The 20,428-nt window shown below is 31.7% G+C and overlaps 3 protein-coding genes across 8 annotated transcripts; 1 reads left to right on the forward strand and 2 right to left on the reverse strand.

The window, feature by feature from the left end:
* Nucleotides 1–540: 540 nt before the first annotated feature.
* LOC107648049 (Cytochrome c oxidase subunit Vc family protein) lies at nt 541–1,323 on the reverse strand. The gene is made up of 2 exons (XM_016352073.3): nt 1,173–1,323; nt 541–893 (listed from the first exon to the last, which is right to left on the reverse strand). Exons 1-2 carry the CDS (start codon nt 1,321–1,323, stop codon nt 679–681), a joined length of 366 nt encoding a protein of 121 aa, XP_016207559.2. The 3' UTR covers nt 541–678.
* A 3,233-nt stretch (nt 1,324–4,556) lies between these two features.
* On the forward strand, nt 4,557–7,188 carry TBL6 (TRICHOME BIREFRINGENCE-LIKE 6). The gene is made up of 5 exons (XM_016350265.3): nt 4,557–5,437; nt 5,601–5,793; nt 5,878–6,068; nt 6,388–6,546; nt 6,657–7,188. The coding sequence occupies exons 1-5, from the start codon at nt 4,764–4,766 to the stop codon at nt 6,952–6,954; spliced, it is 1,515 nt and encodes a 504-aa protein (XP_016205751.1). The 5' UTR covers nt 4,557–4,763; the 3' UTR covers nt 6,955–7,188.
* A 219-nt stretch (nt 7,189–7,407) lies between these two features.
* On the reverse strand, nt 7,408–14,975 carry LOC107646072 (histone-lysine N-methyltransferase EZA1). Of its 6 annotated transcripts, none has more exons than XR_015885897.1 (18): nt 14,766–14,975; nt 14,149–14,250; nt 13,630–13,892; nt 13,136–13,297; nt 12,718–12,802; nt 12,444–12,599; nt 12,296–12,343; nt 11,960–12,031; nt 10,996–11,618; nt 10,479–10,617; nt 10,058–10,278; nt 9,548–9,679; nt 8,785–8,872; nt 8,638–8,685; nt 8,420–8,548; nt 8,169–8,246; nt 7,821–8,069; nt 7,408–7,525 (listed from the first exon to the last, which is right to left on the reverse strand). XR_015885897.1 is itself a non-coding variant. In XM_016350262.3 (17 exons), the coding sequence occupies exons 1-17, from the start codon at nt 14,802–14,804 to the stop codon at nt 7,875–7,877; spliced, it is 2,580 nt and encodes an 859-aa protein (XP_016205748.1). In that variant the 5' UTR covers nt 14,805–14,975; the 3' UTR covers nt 7,408–7,874. The 6 variants fall into 6 exon arrangements, 4 of the variants coding, with proteins under 4 accessions (XP_016205748.1, XP_088346390.1, XP_016205749.1 ...); XR_001621619.3 differs by having other exon boundaries at nt 12,296–12,346; nt 14,766–14,940; XM_016350262.3 differs by having other exon boundaries at nt 7,408–8,069.
* Between the last annotated feature and the right edge of the window lie 5,453 nt (nt 14,976–20,428).

Genomic DNA, 20,428 nt, shown 5'->3' on the forward strand with positions numbered 1-20,428 from the left:
CCAACTCGTTTTATTGTTTATAATGGTGGAAAATGAAAGTTGATGCCTTGCTTTCCAACATAATATGTTGTTTTGGCAGAACATAAATTTCATAAACTCTATCGAATGTCGCTGCTACTACAAGTATGCTAAAAGATGACCATTGATGATAACTTAAAACTGTTAAATAATTTAACATAAAAATAAAAAGTATTAACATTTTAATTATCATCTCCACATAAAAATAACGATGACATTTCAACATAGCTACGTGTTTAGAATGGCGAATTTAGATTAAAGTCCTTCGCTTTCTATTCTTGGTAAGTGCTCAGTTTAAGAGAAACACATCGGCTATTTTTATGTAGCTTTTATGAATCCTCGACAAATTCATTCATGATTTAATTCTAGAAAGAATTTATTTTGTCAGGTGAAAGAACACCCGTAAAAACCAGTAACATTAAACTTCAGAATGAAAAGCAATATCAAAACATTTAGCCTGATGCAGACAAATATATCTAAAGAAAAACTTGATGAAAACTCTAAAAAAAAAAAACAATAATATGAATCAAAATTCCAGTGCAAGAACTTATTTCTTTGAGTCTGATAGACAAATTCAGCTCATCTTAATTCCAAGAGCCAATTGAAAATAGTGAAAGGGGAAAAAAAGGAGACCCCAATGGGCACAAAACAAGAACAGTCTCACTCTTCTTGCGCAATAACACTAATCTCACCTTTCTCAAGCAAATCATAAAAGGCCCTAACTTTTCTCTGTTCATTCCAGTGATGCATCTTCCAAACACTGCCAGCAGCAAGTCCCAGCACTGTCGCAATGCAAATCTCCTTCACAACACTCGGTCCTTTCAATGTAGCATGAGCGATTCTAGGGCCAGCCATTTCCTTTAACCTTCTCAAATCTACAAACAGTTATCAATCACTGCCTTTGTAATCACTTCGAATATAAAATTAGCATATCCAGTAACAATACTAACACGATCAATCTCAAATTGAAGGGGATTACAAAAATAAAAATAGCTATTAATTTTATTTTGCAAAAAGAATAAAAAGAATTATCGTAAATGGAAGAAATCAACAGAATGAAATATCACAACAGTCAGTTGGAATTTGGAAACTAGTTTCGATAGTTGTAAATAGAAATCGAAGATCTGTTATCGTAGTGAGATGAGAAGATTTACCCGAGGCAGAGAGAAAGAGGCGAAAGTTCCTTCCCACACGAATTCGTTGTTGTTGTTCTTCGGTTAGAGAATAGAGAGTGAATAACGGGGAAGCATTGTATATATTTTGGGCTCTGGTTTCATTTCCCAAAGGCCCAACTAACACATTCATCTGGGCTAAAATACTGGCCCAAGTTATATGAATTAGCTAAAGCTCAGACCAAACATCAGAAAAAAAAAAAAATAACACGTGTAAAATATAGTGCAGATTTTAATTTAGGAGAATATTATGAGTCAATACTCAATACTTTTAGGGTGTATTTAGAAAAGAGAATGAGATTTAGAGACAAAGATTAAGAGATGTATTTGGAGTAAATAGCCAAATTGTCCCCGAAAGATAGCCCATTCTTTAAATGAGTCCCCGTAAGAAAAAGATAATAAAATTTGTCCCCGAAAAATTTAAAATTGGTAATGTTAGTCCTTCCGTCGGTTGGATGATGACGTGGAGGGCTAATGCCACGTGTCACAATATGATTGGTTGACATGTCAGATCGGTAACACGTGGCATAACACGTGTCAGGTCAGTGACACGTGGCATGCCACGTGGCACTTGACATGTAAAAAAGTTATTTATAATCAAAATAGTCCTTGAAAGTTCATACGTAAGTCATTTTCATCCCTAAAATTTTAAAAATTAATCAAATTAGTCCTTATATAATTTTTTTATTTTTTCTTTTATAATATTAAATTTAAAATATTTTTTGATACTACTAATTTTAATAGAAATGTAATTGACAATCAAAAAATTAGTAATTGTATCTTTTCTTCTTAAAAATTTGTTCAATAAAATTATATCTCTCCTTTAATTCTTGTCAAAATCTCTCTATTCTTTTCTATTATAAAACCTTTTTCTTACATTATTACATTTTGTTGGAATATATATATATATATATATAACCTAAACAAAGTTATATGCTCAAAATCAAAATTTATGTATGTTAATCTAAATGAAAGTAATAACGTAATGAAAAAAAAGATGTATAAATTTTTATTAAATTTGTTTAGGTTAACATATATAAATTTTTATTTTGAGCATATAACTTTATTTAGGGTAACAAATACATACATTTTAATTTCTTAATTAATATATATATTCCAGCAAAATGTAATAATGTAAGAAAAAGGTTTTAGAATAGAAAAGAATAAGAGAGATTTTGACAAGAATTAGAGGAGAGAGATAATTTTATTGAACAAATTTTTAAGAAGAAAAGATACAATTACTAATTTTTTATTGTCAATTACATTTCTATTAAAATTAGTAGTATCAAAAAATATTTTAAATTTAATATTATCAAGAAAAAATAAAAAAATTATATAAGGACTAATTTGATTAATTTTTAAAATTTTAGGGATGAAAATGACTTACGTCTGAACTTTCAAGGACTATTTTGATTATAAATAACTTTTTACATGTCAAGTGCCACGTGGCATGCCACGTGTCACTGACCTGACACGTGGCATGCCACGTGTCACCGATCTGACATGTCAACCAATCATATTGTGACACGTGGCATTAGCCCTCCACGTCATCATATGCCACGTGGCACTTAACGTGACACGTCATCATCCAACTGACGGAAGGACTAACGTTACCAATTTTAAATTTTTCGGGGACAAATTTTATTATCTTTTTCTTACGGAGACTCGTTTGAAGAATGGGCTATCTTTCGGGGACCAATTTGACTATTTACTCGATGTATTTGGTATAAAGTATATATTCTTGAATTATATTTTAATATTATGTTTAATTTAAAATAAATATAGAGATTGAAATAAATAAATTATTTTAATATTTTTATTAATTAAAAATAAAGATATTTTTAAAAATAAATATTATTAAAATTTTAATTTCTTCCTTTAAAAATTTTAATTTGTTGTGTTATTACTTTTTTAAAATATTAAAAAAATTAAAATTTTATATTTAATAATTAAAATTTTAGTTCTAATCTCTAATTATTAAATACAATAATAATCTCAATTTCTTAGTCTCATTATCAATCTCCAAAAAAACTAAAATTATTATTTTTATTTTTAACTACTAAATATAATACTAAGTTTTAGACTATATAAATATAATTCCACTTAAAAAATGTCATGAAAATACTAAATAGTAAAAGAAAGCGCAATGAATAATTTAAATATAATTAAATACTCCTAACTGGCAATAAGCAGCTGACGTATTCGTTGACCTTATTCATCATGCATATGACTCAACAGTTGTACATTGTGATTAAAGACATTTGCGTCTTGTCTGGTGTTTTATGTTTATTAAATTGAAAAGTGTAGACTCTGGAAAACAACAATTTTATTAAATTTTGGTTAGTATGTAATCAATTATTATTAGATGAAATTTTACATTATTAAAAATATTATTAATGATTATTTGATGACTACAAATTACAAAAGTTATTGATCTCTGATATTCTTCTTATTAAATTGCATTTTGTTAATAAACTTATAAAGATTTTAGTTTTAATGTAATTTTTAATAAAAACGAAAAACATTATATGTACAAAAGACGTATGTTTAGAAAGAAAGTAAGAAAAAATAATGATAGAAACATTAAGCATGAAAAGATATAATATCATTAAGCAATAAAAATAATATTTCAACTATATATCATTATATTGTATCAATAATTCAATATCGATATTTAGATTGAAGTTATGGAAAAACAAACCCGTGAAGCATGAAAAAAGATAATCGTTTCTATTGGATGGCCGCAAAATAATGGTAACGTGTGCAAGTCGGTCACTTGGAACTCTTTGTTCTCATCTTACTTTAGGATTATACACATATATAACAATGAAAACCTAATTATTTTTTTTGTTATTCTGTTTATTGATATATTTATAGAATTTAATTTTAATATACTATAAATATAATAAAATTTTATATGAAGATATAATTATATAATATTATATTAATAAAAATAATTTTTTATATTAATTATACAAATAATTATTTAAATTAATAAATATAATTAAATAATTATATAAAATATTTTATATAATACATTAAAATTAATTTATTTATAAATAATTCAGATAATAAAAATAAATAAACAAACAAACAAAGTAAGATCCTAATTATATATAACCTAAATATTCATGAGAGTTAAGAAATAATAAAAATGGATCAAGTTCTTTTAACATGGGTAAATTAGTAAAATAAAAAAATAAAATTTAATCATCTTTAAATTAAAATAATAAATTTATACGTAATAAAAATTACAAATTTAATAATAATTATTATGTTATTTTATTACTTTATGGTTTTTCTCATTTTAGAATTTTTTTTCCAAAGGTGAAAATGTATCCCCCAACCCAAATTTTCATTATACCCAGAATATCTTCAATCTTTTGCTGCCTGTTATCACAGGCCAAAGTCTATCTATATTCTATCCACATTTTTTTTCCCGCATAACAACCTGTCGCTATTATTGGAATATATTTTCTTTAAAGTTCAGCTAAATAAAAAATGGTGCATGGACACATGACACTGCCAAATTCTATTAACTGCTTCCTCTGACTTATTTTCCACCGAAGCCACATGATTTCATCAATGGAGAGGCAGAGAAGCTTTTCCTTCAAACCCACAAGGCTTCTGGTCTTCTCATTCATAATCTTCTCCTCCATCTTCTTCATCTCAACCTTCACCATTTGGCTCACCAACTCCACCCCATCACTTCACCAACCCACTATCCATCTTCACTTCAATACCGTTTCTTCTTCTTCTGCTGATGCGGCTGTAGGTGACACTGTTAATGTGGGTCTTCGATCTTTCCCTGTTCAGTTCTTGGCTGGCTCCACCAAAAATTTCACTGGCGAGAGTGTGAAGTTTCCAACTTTTGGGACCCAGAGCAATAGCCTTTTTGGATCCAAATCTGAAGGTGTAGGCCATCATGTTAGTGCTCAAACTGTTAATTTCACTGCAATGCAAGAACATGAAGCTTCAAGTGGAAGGAAGGTAAGCAATGAACAGGAGAAGGTAGCTGCTGGTTCCACTGGGAGAGTTAAAGTTCCGATTTTTGAGAAGATTGAGCAGAAGAAAGCAAAGGGGTGTGATTTGACAAAAGGGTATTGGGCTTTTGATGAAAGTTATCCTCTTTATAGAAAAGATTCGTGCCCTTTTATAGATGAAGGTTTTGATTGTGAGGGGAATGGAAGATTGGATAGAAACTATTCGAAGTGGAGATGGCAACCCAAAGACTGTGATATTCCAAGGTACGGTCAAATTCAATCTTTAATTCTCTATTGTTTTTCGTTTCTAGCAACTTTAGTTACATTGGGATTAAGCTTAAGAATTTCACTTGATTTTTTTTTTTTTTTTTTTTTTGCTGAGGAAATGGTTAATTTCAATAAGCTACTGTGTTATTTTCTTGCAAAGGTTCAATGCAACAAGAATGCTTGAGTTGATTAGAGGGAAGCGACTAGTTTTCGTGGGTGATTCGATTAATAGGAATCAATGGGAATCAATGTTGTGCATGCTATTGAGTGCTATCAAGGATCCAAAGAGAGTGTATGAAACTCATGGAAGGAAAATTACCAAAGAGAAGGGAAACTATAGTTTCAGGTTTCTGGTAATTCTGCATACCTTACTTTGTTTTTGTTGCTGCATAATGGATTGCCTGGAGTATAAGATATTTGCACTTTCAACTTTGCAGGATTATCAATGCACGGTTGAATACTATGCGAGTCATTTCTTAGTTCATGAAAGCAAGGCAAGGATAGGGCAGAAACGGAGACCGACGTTGCGACTTGACACCATTGATCATGGTTCATCTAGATGGAGAGGAGCTGATATTTTGGTTTTCAACACCGCACATTGGTGGTCACATTACAAAACAAAGGCTGGGTAGTTAGCTCCACCCTTTATCTTTGTGTATGAATTGTTGGTCTTGATATCATAGCCATTCATAGGTTAAAATTTTGTCAAAAAAAGTATAGAACCTGACATGATTACTTGTAGTTGAAATAAAATGTCTAAACTCCAGAACATGGATAATATATATAGCCTAAAGTTGAATCTTGCTGAGAAAGAATGATGTTCTCTATTGTTCTTACAACGTGCCGGTTTTGGAAAAATGAGTGATCATTCATACAATCATACTTCATAGCTGAATTATCTATTCTTTTTATGAAATACATTTGTAATTTTTGTGGTCATATGACAGGATCAACTACTACCAGGAAGGAACTCTAGTACATCCACGGCTAGACGTTTCGACGGCGTTTAGGAAAGCTTTAAAAACATGGGGCTCATGGGTGGACAGGCACATAAATCAAAGGAAAACCAAAGTATTCTTCAGGAGTTCAGCACCATCTCATTTCAGGTATGCTTATTATGATAACTGACAAATCCATTGTGCAAGAACAGTTTCAGTATCCGAAATACTCGGAGCCAGGGCTACTTATTAATCCGAATTCGATATGTGCAACACAGGGGAGGGAATTGGAATTCTGGAGGACACTGCACAGAAGCAACACAACCTCTTAATGAAACCTTAGGTGGCACAGATCCTGAGAAGAATTTAATAACAGAGGAGATGATAAAGCAGATGAAAACTCCAGTGACAATTTTGAACATAACTGGTTTGTCAGAGTACAGAATAGATGGTCACCCATCAATCTATGGAAGAAAAACTCAAACTCGCAGCATACAAGATTGTAGCCATTGGTGCCTTCCAGGGGTACCAGACACATGGAATGAGCTCTTATATTTTCATTTACAAACAAGATGACATGAGATGCATTAGACTTGAGACTGCCAAGTTCCTTTGCATTGCAGCTGTACATAGCTTGTCAAATATTCCAATCTGCTACTTTTTGGTTTATAGGATAAATCAAACCAAATTGTATTCTTTTCTTGATTTTTCTTCCCCCTCAGGAGGCATGCTATGACCAACTGTTGTAGGCCTTCCACAATCCAACTGTAGTTCACTTAATTCTTTGCATTAACAAAGAGAAATTTCTAATGTTGTTGTGCCATCAATTTCTTATTATTTATTTATTTTGAGTAATGAATAATGGTGTTTTTGAGTTCAAAGGTTTTTTAAGGTAACATTTCCAATATTTCTGTAACAATTGAGTTAAAAGTCTAGATATTATTTTTATTCTATTTTGGTATAAAAAGCTTTATCTCGTCATTTCTACATGCCAAAAGAAAAGAATAGAAAAAATATATATAATGCAAATGATTGTAAATTCACATTTTATTTACCAACCGATGGAAATATGGAATGTAGGTAGGGTTTTCCCAAGTAATCAACGGTAGCAGCAAGTACAATGGGAATTAAGTTAACACCCCCGTTCCTAAAAATAAAAAACAAAAAAAACTGCTTTGATCAATGGAAATATTGACTAACCACGAAAATTGGCAAAATAAGATAAAGTGCATAGAAAAGTTTCATATACCTACAACAATTTTATACCAAACTTTACTCTGCTAGGCTGAAATCTAGAAAACTGATAAGCCTAAAAAAATTATTAAATTAAACTTCAATTGCTGATCACTTATCCTTTTTTGGTCAGTATCTTTGATCTTATTCATATTTGAATCTGTGATTCTTTGTTTGGTTTCCTTATGGAAGATGCCCTTGGTATTTACCATAGACTCGTAGGATGCTGCGATTGTTTATGATACATGCTTGACCTTGCTACATCAATGAGATTGGTTTTTCTTTGCCCTGCCTTGATTAGCAGCAGATTCATCTCTCTTAGAAGCCTCACCTTTAGGAACCGCCCATGGTGGCCTGTGTTCTGGTTCATAGCAATAATCATAGAAGAGCTCCTCACCAGCGTTAATGTTTTTGTTGGCAAATATCCCAACTCGATGATCACCAGCAACCAGCATTACCTATACAACGCATACACAATACAAAATATAATAATGATCTGAAGACTGAAACCAAAGGGCAAGTTTAAATCTCCATAAAAGTTGAGTTTCTCGACCTACCTTTGCAACGCAGTTGGGGCTTTCCCAGTGGTTTGCGAATTTCAACTTATCACCCTTGCGACAAGCATCAAGTACCAACTGAAGAAACAGGTGGTGTGAGATCTTAAAATATTACTTTGAAGGTATAGATACATTCTTCCACTGAGATGTGGAGATGAATGATGAAAGCTAACATAAGGATAGTAAAACGAGAAATTATCTGAACACCACCATGGTTTACAAGAAAATGGTGATTGATATGAGAAACATGCCTGATCATTTAAGTTAAAAAGGAAAGATGAGTTTTCACGATCATATATTTTCCCACGCTTATCTGCTTCTTTATGAGAAATCAGTTCGCCCGTGTATTCTCCTAGGTAATCATTTTTGTTAACTGAGTTCTGAAATGCATTATAAATTCGTGAGGAGAAAACAAAATATCACATTCCTTTGAAAAAAAAACAAAGCAAACAAGTACTGGCATGCCAACCTTTATGAAGGCTCCCCATCCTACAAGAGATGACTTTGCCAAAAGAATCTGACAGAGATGCAAATAAGGAAAACAATGAGACATGTGTGTTAAGGTTCTATTTATGATAGAAACATAAAAATCTTATCAAGCAAACAAATTACTGACCCTCTGTCGTTGCCTTAAAAGCATCCTCATATTTCCACAATGACCATCCCCTCGTCGAGGTGGCTCCCCTAGTGAACCACCGCCGCAACTGTACAAAGAAATGTGTTATATTTCAAGGCATTTTAAAAGACACAGCCCAGTTCCACTGGTACATATTCTTTCTTAAATGGGTTGACTTATAGCTTCAAGAGAGATTTAGTAATGCCATTGGGCATACTTTACACTTATTTCAGATGAATCGAAGCCACTTATAACTTACATGTTTAAGCCCTTTGGTCGTTTGTTTTTAATGTGGTATAATATAGAAATACCCATTGGTCATCCTCAATAATCAAACATTGGGAGTGCCTTTTTTATCTGAAGCACAACTACTAAATACTAATAATTGGAAAACATTACTCCAATGCTGAATTTGTGATGCTTTTGCCTCACTATCATAAACAAAATAATATTTCCTGAAACCAGGATACTTGCGTGCATCGCATGGAAAAAATTATTAAAATGTTGCAATTTGACTCTTCAAAGTAGGCATGAACTAGATCAGAAGCAAAAAGAAAAATTTATGATATATGATAGATGTACTGCATTGTGGATGGCAAAAATAATTTTTATGACTTTCTCTGTAGTCTCTATGAGGAAGTATAAATCTGAGAATTGTCAAGCAAAATGATAAAAAAGGAAAAGAAAAGTTAATAAAAGAAAAGAAAACTAGGCAACATTAAATCAAGTTTAGGGGGTAAGAATAGTTGTAATTTGACATTACCTAACCCAGCAGTTTCGACACACATCTGGATCACATTCTCGTCCAGCTGCAAAACATGGGCATTGTCGACTTCTGCACTGACTCTTAGCACAATGGCATCCTCTATATCTATTTTTGCAGATATCTGAACACCTGAGGTGAAAAAATAATTTTATCATGTTTAGAACATAATTTGTAACAAATATTTGGTGCATAATTTAAGTCAAAACTGCATTTTGAAACCTTCTCTGGCATATAAAAGTTTCTTTCCATAGAAAGCTTTTTATTGATAGTACGTATACAGTATACTCTTGTCAAGACAGCACAATGTCTTGCTTATTTTGAGTTCAAAGATATACATAAACATATTTGATAATATACCCAGACCACCATCATTAACCTTGAAACTTTGGGGCTTTGGGCTATGGATCAAGGCCAACAACCAAATTCAAACGAAGCGATACAAGAAATGAGTAATATGGAATATCCTGCATTTATTGCCTTCTTAGTAGAGAATGTGCACAAACATACCCACAATATTTTTCACAGCAAGTTTCATTAGTCTGACAAGGACAATCCTTTCCGCACATTGTCTGACATTCACATGGGGTATACTGCTTGATAGATTGGTTTTTCCCAGAAGCAATTCTTTTCCAAGCAAATGGGATGCCAGCAGACTTAGAAGAATATTTAGATTTCCTTGTTTTGCCCCTTTTCCGCAGCGTCCGTGACCTTGATGACATCTTTTGGTCCTACGTCATAACCCAGGTTCCAAAGCAATTCACTATCATCTAAGTAATGCTAATTAAATTCATCACAACAAAAAATTGCAAAATTGGATTCTAGTGTAGAAGCTGAATCCTTAAATGGACAAAATAGTTCAGTAAGACAAGAAAGAACACAAGAGACAGAAGACAACAGAGTGGTATGAATGAATGGCTGTGATTCTCACCGTGCGATTTGCAGTGATTTTTCCATTTTCGTCCGTGATTGAACTTGGTCCATTACTGGAGGTGTGGGGAAATGACATGTAAGTAGCTACTTCCTTGCAAGTCTTCAAGCCAGAAAGCAAGTTCCGTGCTATAAGGCAGCTGCAGAGAGTGAATTGTACACGAGCACACACTTAAATAATGGTTTCCAACAAAATATCAAAATTATTATATTCAGGTATATTTAAAAGTTGCTTTATTACTCGAACAAACAGGAGACAATAACCACTTAGTGCATTAAAACTTCAAAAGTAACTATCAACTATAATAGCATAAAACATATTTCAATAAAAACAATTACTGCACAAGTAACGAAAATATTTTACTAATTTATAAGTACAAATATCATATTTGGAACATTACAGAAAAGAAATATAGTTCAGTACTGTGAAGGAAAGAAAAGCATTCAATACACTTTGAATGATGCTTAAACCAACAGGTCCATGGTTTATGTGATGAAAAAAGCAGAATGCTCCATACCTGTTTCTTCCAAACATTTCTACTCCCTTGAAATATAATTCTTTCTCTAGAGTTTTCCAATCTGAGAAACTTAGCTTCTCATCAACTTGCCCTTCCATTGAACTGTACAAATTCTTAAATTCAATCTCATTTTTGGTATCTTTTTGCCTATCCACAACATCTTTGTCAGGTTTTACATTACCACTGCTACCAGAAGTATGTTCAGCAGAAACTTCTGATGATGCATGAGTAACTCTCTGTTTTTCTTCATTGCATGCATCCAAATTTAGGTCACTGCTTCCAGTAACTATATCATCTGAGATTTTCTTCATCTTTTTACTAGAGTTCTGAGTCTGAGAATCGTCAGGAGGCAATATGGAATCGCGTAATGCTGAGTCTGACTTATTTTTGACCTTCCGTTTCCCCATAATTTCTGGGACAGGAACATCAGATTTGAGATCTCCACAACAACCAATATCTTCTGTGAGACGTCTTTCTTCCTGTGAGATAGCTTTAGTACTTTGATTACTTGGCCCCTCTCCACTGGAAGGTGCCAATATCTCATCTGATTCTTCTGTTGCAGTTATCTTACCCTGCAAGGACCCAGGAGTCAAGTATTCTGACAACATCTTGACATCCTTTAACTGAAAGAAAGTAAAATGAGATTAGGTGCAACTCTGTAACCATACACATATATAGAATAGTTCATCCAAAGTGAAGTGGAAAGCATGTATTATTAAGTAACTTCGGTCAATGAAATAAACAACCACTTAACACACATATTCAGCCAATTTTCTTCACAGCATACTAACCCCTCCTACAATGAATATGTCCAGAACATAATGCCAACAGGGTGAAAAATAATCTCACGAGAACCATTTTCATAGAATTTGATGTTGTAAGCAAGCAAAAGGTCTACTTTCTTCCCACCCTGCTTCGAAATAATAATAATAACCGAATTCTCAGACAAGGAGAAGTGTAATACCAGAAGATAACATTGGTCACTGCATGGTTTCCGGTCACCTTCAGGTTCAGACCAAACTGGCTGCTTTTCACTCTGTGAAGTAGAGCATCAATCTAATTTAGTTTTGGAGCCAACCATTTACAACATATCCTGTTTGATATCTGTTTTCATTTTAATTGATGTATTTCACTGATTTCCATCATTTTTCTTTACCATGTTCTATTTTCAAGATATCATGAAATAAAAATAAACAAAATTTTGGTTTCTTCAACTAATTCCTTGACAAAACATGAAATGAAAACTAAAAGTATACCAAACACTCCTGAAGTTGAAGAAAACATAAGTACTGTTCCTTACAGGATATATTAAAGGCTGAGAACATCCATGCAGGGGACAGTCAAACAGCTGCTGGAAGAAATCAGAAAGCAGAGGCACTATTTTAATATCATATCGGATGCCACATGATTAACAAATAATGTTAGAAGGATAATGTTTTAGTATGTACTATGCAACGGCGACAGAAAAGGTTATCAAAAGAATCTAAAGCAGCACTCAGGCTTTTCTCCAAACATATGCCAATGTGAGGTTTGTATTCTCCAGAATCTTCATGGTGCTGATTCTGCCTCCCCATACTTTTTGCCTTGAGATCTTTGTACCTATCCTGATACATAAATATGTCTTCTCAAGATACATCTCAGTTCTGCAACTTATGTTTGCAATACCAAATTATGATTAACAAGCATAGCACACAATAATGTCAACAAAATATTTTAGATTACCTGAATTTCCAAACTGGTACCCTGAACAAACTGACTAACAATATTCAATACCTCATCAGTTAGCCCAAGTTCCTCAAATGCCATCCTAAATAAATTCAAGAGTCAAAGACTGTAATTGTAGAGACTAGAGAATGGAAACATGGACACTAAAATAAAATAGAAAATAATGCACTATGAGCAAAGATTTGAATTTGAACATCGTGTGATCACAATAAGTCTTATTTCCTGAACAGCAGCAAGAAAAAACCATAGAGAAACAAAGTATCTATCTTACTCAGAAATTAAATATGTTAAAAATGAGGACCAGTATATCTAATGACAAAATACTGCTGTCAGGATCCATTGGTCTTGGCATTTTGTCTTTGTTCAAATAAATAGAACTTCTACATGCAAGTAAAGCATCTCCATTTTAACTTACCATAAAAGCCGGTCTTCACCTTCAGAAAATTCATGCTTAACTCCCTCATTTTCTGTTAATTCTTCATCACTGTCACTGCATATCAGTGCTTCACCTCCATGTTTCTCATAATAGATGCGTCTTCTACCAATAATTGACTGATCTTCACTCATTTTCTCATTTCTGTGTTATGTGATATTTAGAAGAGAATACAAAAAACATAATGCAGTATGCATATGGATTGCTCAAATACGATTTAAGATGAAATTCTCTATTTATTCAGCCATGATGTAACAATAAAATTACAACCTGTGATTTAGGGGGTCACAAGTTTAAGCAGTGGAAACAATGTCTTCACTTGCAGACATGTATGTCTACCCTCCTTAAACTAGATCACCATTTAAAGAGAATACAATTCCAGAAACATGTATTTTCACTTTGGTATATTTTGGATACTGGGAAGTGGGAACATATGAAGAGGAGTTTAATATTTGGTGCCTAAAATTCAAATGTACCTGGCCAAATGCATCCAAGTTGTATATGTTGGTATTTTTTCAATGGATGGAAGCCTGATACTTGGTGCTGGTATTCCATGAGGATTGTTCTCTCCTAAAAGTTGAAATAAAGAAAGGTACTTAGACTGAGGTTGGTTAATTCTTGAAGAAAGCATTTCACTGGCCCTGTTTTCCTTGGTCTGTGATGAGTCCCAACTTGAGATAACTGACAAGATAGCTGAAATCTGATGTTGTAGATTCTCACCATTCTTCTGTAATTTTTCCTGCAAAAAACATGAGCGATATTAGCTGCAAGCTACCTAGCAAGCTGTTAAAACAAGAGAATTCCATATAACAGTTGAGGGAAACAAAATCAAATAAGAAACCACAAAGCTGGGGTCCGAAATTCCAATTAAATAAAGCCTTTGGTCGCTCAACAATGAACGAACAAAGAAATTACTTGACTGTAACTTGTAAAACACAACATCTCAAAGCTGGTGGACCCTTTCCATGAATCAAGTCATTCAATTAAAAGCTTACTTTGACAGATATAATTCTCTCCTCCTGGATTTGCTTCCTCATCTGATCTATCTTGCTCGCCAAGGTTCCACTAGTATCTTCCATTGGCTCTCCATGCTGATTCTGTAACATTATATAATACAACTAAATAAAGAAATAAACCAATTACACAGAACACCATACATTAACATTCAGAATAAACAAAAAATAGTACAAAATCATCAACCTCTGTGAATAACAACTCTGGCTACGGAAATTGAAAAACAAAAGAAAAGAAAAATGCATATAACGAATGGGAAGTTCAATTCCAACGCGATCCCACAGAGGATTCACGTGCCATTTTCCAGAGAAACGAATGATTGGAAACAAAATAATGAGCTTAAATTGGAGATTAAAGCCCTACAACTACAAGTGAGCTCAATTATGGTTCTATTTGGTACATAGAGGAACACGTTAAACTACAGCGCATCAGAATACAACAAGATACAAAATGTAGCAGTGTTACTATTACGTAGATGAATTCTAAAATAACGTTAACACACGAAATACAGTGCGAAAAAAAGAAGAAGAAAAAGATATGTTAGAAAAGGAGAATCAGCAGCAGCTAAAGGAAAAAGAACATAAAAATGAAATGATACCTGAGGTTTGGAGGCGGAGTCGGTGGCTTTGGTAACCATTGATTCCCTGCGCTGCGCAGCGCAGAGAAGAGGTTGACGGACGAGAAGGGAGGAAGAGAGATGGAGAGTGAGTACATACAGAAACAGAACAGAACACAGTGATCTTTATTTTATTTGATATTTCACATTTATTCATAGAAACAAAATCTAACGAGAATACAGCGTTTGTTGACGTGCTAACTTTAATTTCCGAGATTTTATTCCTATGAGGAATTATTTATGTGGCCCAACTGGCCATTGTGAATACTATATTAGTCAACTTTACAAATTAGTCATTAAATAAATTATTTGTAAAGAATATATTATAGAAAAAAAATATAATAAAAGCTTGAAAAATAATAAGATTAATTTTGATGTACTGATAATATAATTTTTTTAAATAATTATTTACATAATTAATATAAAAAATAATTATTTTTATTAATATAATATTACGTAATTAGATATATATAAAAAATTATTTTAATACATCAAAATTAAATTCAAATAATATATATTTTTTTACATTTATAAAGATCACGTGGTGATAATCGTTTTTTACTTATATTTTTCAAGGTATATTGCGATTGAGTATGATCCTATCAAATACGGATATTTTGTTGAGTTACCGTATTTGTATGTCGGACATATTTTAGACATGACATTTATCGATACTCGTCCGACACGCATGTGTGCTATATTCAACCGTGTTTTAATAAAAAATAAAAAAATCTTTTTTGAACACACTTGGACACACCTAAATACCATCACGTGTCGGTGTATCCAGCCTTATTCTTAACATATATTATTAAAATGAGTTTAGAAATAATATATTATTATTTATTAAAATAAAAAATATTTTAAATACTTTTATATAATTAAAAGAAGACATTAACAGTTAAAAAATTATTTTATATTTTAATACAAATAAAATATTTAAAATTCATTGTAACTTATCTAAAAAATACTTTATGTTCTATATATATATCGTGTCTCCGTGTCTTATCAGATTTTAAAATTTGTATATCTGCATATCCCGTATCGTATTATGTCCCGTATCCAACTCCGTGTCTTATCAGATTTTAAAATTTGTATATCTGCATATCCCGTATCGTATTATGTCCCGTATCCATGTCAGTATCCATACATCCATAGTAGCTAGAATCTCGATTTAACTCTTAAAATCTTCCGATATTACGATTTTAAATGAGTTTATCGATTTTACGAAATTTGTACTAAGTCTGACGATTTTACAATTTAAATCTTGTTAAGATTTTACGTTTTACGTTTTTTATTTATTTTTTCGATTTCACGTAAAATCTCGATTTTCTCTAGATATGACTACAAAGATTTATTTGTTATCAATAATGCTAGGGAACTAAGATAGTTTCAGCAAAAAACCAGCCAAATACCTTTGAGTGAATCTAAAACCTCTACGTGAATGGTGCTTATGCTAGGTATTAGGATGTTTCTTTTCTTTGTATATTGGATGGTTTTGAATCTATTTTCTGATTTATCATGTTTTAGGCATTTAGAGAGGGGAGGAGGGTGAAGAGACGGAAGCTAATTGAATCAATTTCTGTGATTCACGTTGCAATGATACTCAACGTCTTTCTTCCTAATTTAAATGTAATGAAACATTTAATAACCAATATTTTTAATCATAAATAAATAAAATTAATTACTATATTTATAATTAATTAAGTTGTTTTATTTTTGGCTGATCCAGAGTTGGTTCCATATACTTTTTCATTTGTTATATACACAAAATTTGACGTGATGTGATGTAGTAATAGCGTATCTGATCTAATAATTATAATTGAAAAAGTATAGGTAAATAATGAAAATATTAAATAATGTGAACAATGGATATATCGGATGTTCAATTTACTAAGTGTGCAGATAGTTATCCTAGTATTAAGATTTAGGTAAATAATTTGGGGTGTAATATATTTTTATTTTATTAGGCCAATTTTAAAACCCATTGTTAATATTATTCACAAAAATCATTGTCTATCTAACAAAGTCCATTATAATTTTCAAGATTCCATTCTTTTCCTATTATGTATATGTTGCTATTTCACATTAGAGTAAGATTTTATTTGTTATTAATATTATCAACAAAATTTTAAGAGTGCAATATGGCAAGACTTGAGCCAATTAGCTATAACTCAAATGGGATAATTTTTTTATATTCATCTAAAAATTATAAATTTAAATCTTCCTATCTTTGATAAAAAAAAAATATGACAAAACTTGAAAACAAAAAAGGTCATCCCGTATATAAATGAAAAAGAAAAGGTTTTGACAGCCAATATTATTATACATATACTCAAATAAAAGATAATAGATTTGAGTCTTTCTATTTTCGGTAAAAAAAATTACTATATATCTAATATTGTAATTAATATTTAATATAAAAAAGATCTAAAATTTTTTAAAATAAAAAGTATTTAAAATTTAAATAAAAAAATATCTAAAATTTAAATTTAACATAAAATTATTTTAAATAAGATCTATATTAAAATTATTTAATAATTTGTTATAGTATTAATTATAATTTACTAATATTAAATTTTTAAGATTATTCATAGTTTAATTTATTCTTTAAACATATAAAAAAATTTTACTTTATAATGTAGACATGATTTGCTCTCAGATTCAGAAGAAATTTTTAATGGCCTACCGATCAGAAAGAACGTAACCTGAGTCGGTTTGTCCGTATTTTATACCCCTTTTGCATATATTTTTTACACTCTATATCTAAATTTAGATAATGTATTTTATAGTGTCTAATTTTTTAGCTATTTGGTATAAAAATAAAAGATATTTATTTAAATGAAGATGTTAAAAACATCTTTTTATAAAGATTTTGTGTTAAAAGTGTGTTTTATTTATTTAGTCACACTTTAAAAAAAAATACTTTTACAACATATCAAAATCAAATCTTACAATTTATCATCTAATGATAAAAAAAAATATCTTTATATAAAGACAATTATAAAATCTTTATAATAGTATCTACCAAAAATAAAATATGAGATCCATCTTTATCTCTCTTATCTTTTAGACAAATTAGACACTAATGTCTTAAGAATCATAGAATTTTTTCAATTCAGATATAAATATAATATTGCTTCTTCATTATTCCTTCTATTTCTTTGTTAAAGGTAAATAAAGAGAAGAAATGAAACTAGATAAAGTGAGACATGTGATTAGAAGTTAGTTATACCGAGATATCAAATTTGTTAGAAAGATAATTAGTCGTTAGAAAACTCAATCTAAACTATGACTATAAATACAAAAGTAAAGTTTTTCTATAAAGCAGTTTTTAGAATCAATATACTCTCTCTCTCCCTCCCTCCCTCCCAGAGTTTCTAACATTTTCTCGTTCTTTTTGTTAGTCTTTTATTTTTTTAATTTATCTTCAAATACCATAATGACTATCTCTATATTTTTTTTTTCTACAGTTTTTTCTATCCCGATAAGTTAAGGACTAAAATTCTATTTGAGGTTTATTGGCTAATAAATTGTAGTATACACAAAACAAATTTCAAATTTTCAATACTTATTTAAATAGATTAGTGAGATATAACCACTGTTAGGTACCAGACAAATGACACAGCAAAATATAGAGATGAGAAATTAGAAATTTGTATAAAATATGGAAACAATTGAATAACTTTCTTTGAGAATTACAACTTCTCTCTATCACAAGGAGACTACAAAACACTCTCTCTTGACAAAAGGAGAATACACTTCTCTCTCTATATATAGAAGAAAACTACTCAAAGAAATATTATGTTATTCTCTTTGGATGACTTGATTGAAATGAATTAAAGAAAAGCTCAATTTATAGGTGAGTCTCTTCAATATGAACCATCCGTCAATTAGAGGTATATAATTTTTCTCTTTTTCAACCATTAAAATTCTAAGGTTATAAACTAAGATTGTTTATTACCTCTCATTTTATTTAGTTATTATTTATTTATATATTTTCTAAAATTAGCTTTACTAATTTTACAATCTCCCACTTAAAGCTAATTTTTTATAAATTTTCAAAATTTATGTTGCTCATGTATTCCTTAGGCCGTATGAGGATCTACACCATTCAAACTTTTCTGTGTTGATTGGTTTTGTCATGGCATCTGCTAGGTTATCTTTAGTGTGAATCTTCTGCATATCAACACTTCCTTCTTCTACTACTTCCCGAACAAAGTGATATTGTACTCCAATGTGTTTTGTTCTTGAATGAAAGGCAGGATTTCTTGCAATGTGCAAGGCACTCTGACTATCACAATACACAGAAATCTTCTGTTGTTTGTGCCCGAGTTCTTCTATCAACCTTTGGATCCAAATAGCTTCCTTGCATGCTTGTGTAGCTGCCATATATTCAGCTTCTGTAGTAGATAAAGCTACAACAGTCTGTAATTTAGATAGCCAGCTCACAGCTCCTCCTGCAAGTGTAAACACATAGCCTGTAGTAGATTTTCGTTTATCAAGATCACCTGCAAAGTCTGAGTCGACATATCCATTGACAATGAATTCTGATCCTCCAAAACATAATGCAACATTTGAGGTTCCTTTGATGTATCTCAAGATCCTCTTAACAACATTCCAATGCTCTTTACCCGGATCTGCCATAAATCGACTTACCACCGCAACTGCTTGAGCAATATCTGGCCTTGTACAGATCATGGCATACATAAGGCTTCCCACCGCTGATGCATACGGTACTCGAGACATTTCCATCCTCTCTGCTTCACTACTAGGGCACATACTTGAGGATAATTTAAAATTAATAGGAAGTGGGGTTGAAATTGGCTTGCATTCTTGCATGTTGAAGCGTTGCAAGATCTTCTTCAAATAATTCTTTTGCGATAGCCAAATCTTCCTATCCTTTTTGTCTCGGTGAATTTGCATCCCTAAAATCTTGTTTGCTGGTCCCAAGTCTTTCATATCAAACTCCCTAGCCAACTGTGCCTTCAATTCTTGGATTTGATCTTTGTTGGGACCTACCACCAACATGTCATCCACATACAACAGCAGAATGATGAAATCATTATCACCAGACCTCTTGTAATAAGTACAATGATCTGAACTAAGTCTGTTGTATCCAAGGCTAATAATGAAAGAATCAAATCTCTTGTACCAACACCTTGGCGCCTGCTTTAGACCGTACAGAGATTTAGTTAACCTGCAAACCAAGTTTTCTTTTCCTTGTTCTTCAAAACCTTCTGGTTGGAGCATATATATCTCTTCTTCAAGTTCTCCATGAAGAAAAGCAGTCTTTACATCTAATTGCTCTAGATGTAAATCAAATGCAGCACACATAGCCAAAACTACTCTAATAGTAGTTAGTCTCACCACCGGAGAAAATATTTCATTGAAGTCAATACCTTCTTTCTGAGCATATCCCTTGACAACCAATCTTGCACGATATCGTTCCACCTGATCATTACTATCTCGTTTGATCTTGTAAACCCATTTGTTACCAATGGCTTTTCGACCTGCTGGAAGTTCAACAAGTTTCCAGGTATGGTTTCTATGTAATGCCTCAATTTCTTCTTGCATTGCTGTCATCCACATAGAAGCGTCTGGAATGCGCATAGCCTCCATAAAAGTTGTTGGCTCTCCATCTTCTG

The sequence above is a fragment of the Arachis ipaensis genome, chromosome B6 (genome assembly GCF_059453495.1).
Source record: "Arachis ipaensis isolate K30076 ecotype BB chromosome B6, ASM5945349v1, whole genome shotgun sequence".
Lineage (NCBI taxonomy): Eukaryota > Viridiplantae > Streptophyta > Magnoliopsida > Fabales > Fabaceae > Arachis > Arachis ipaensis.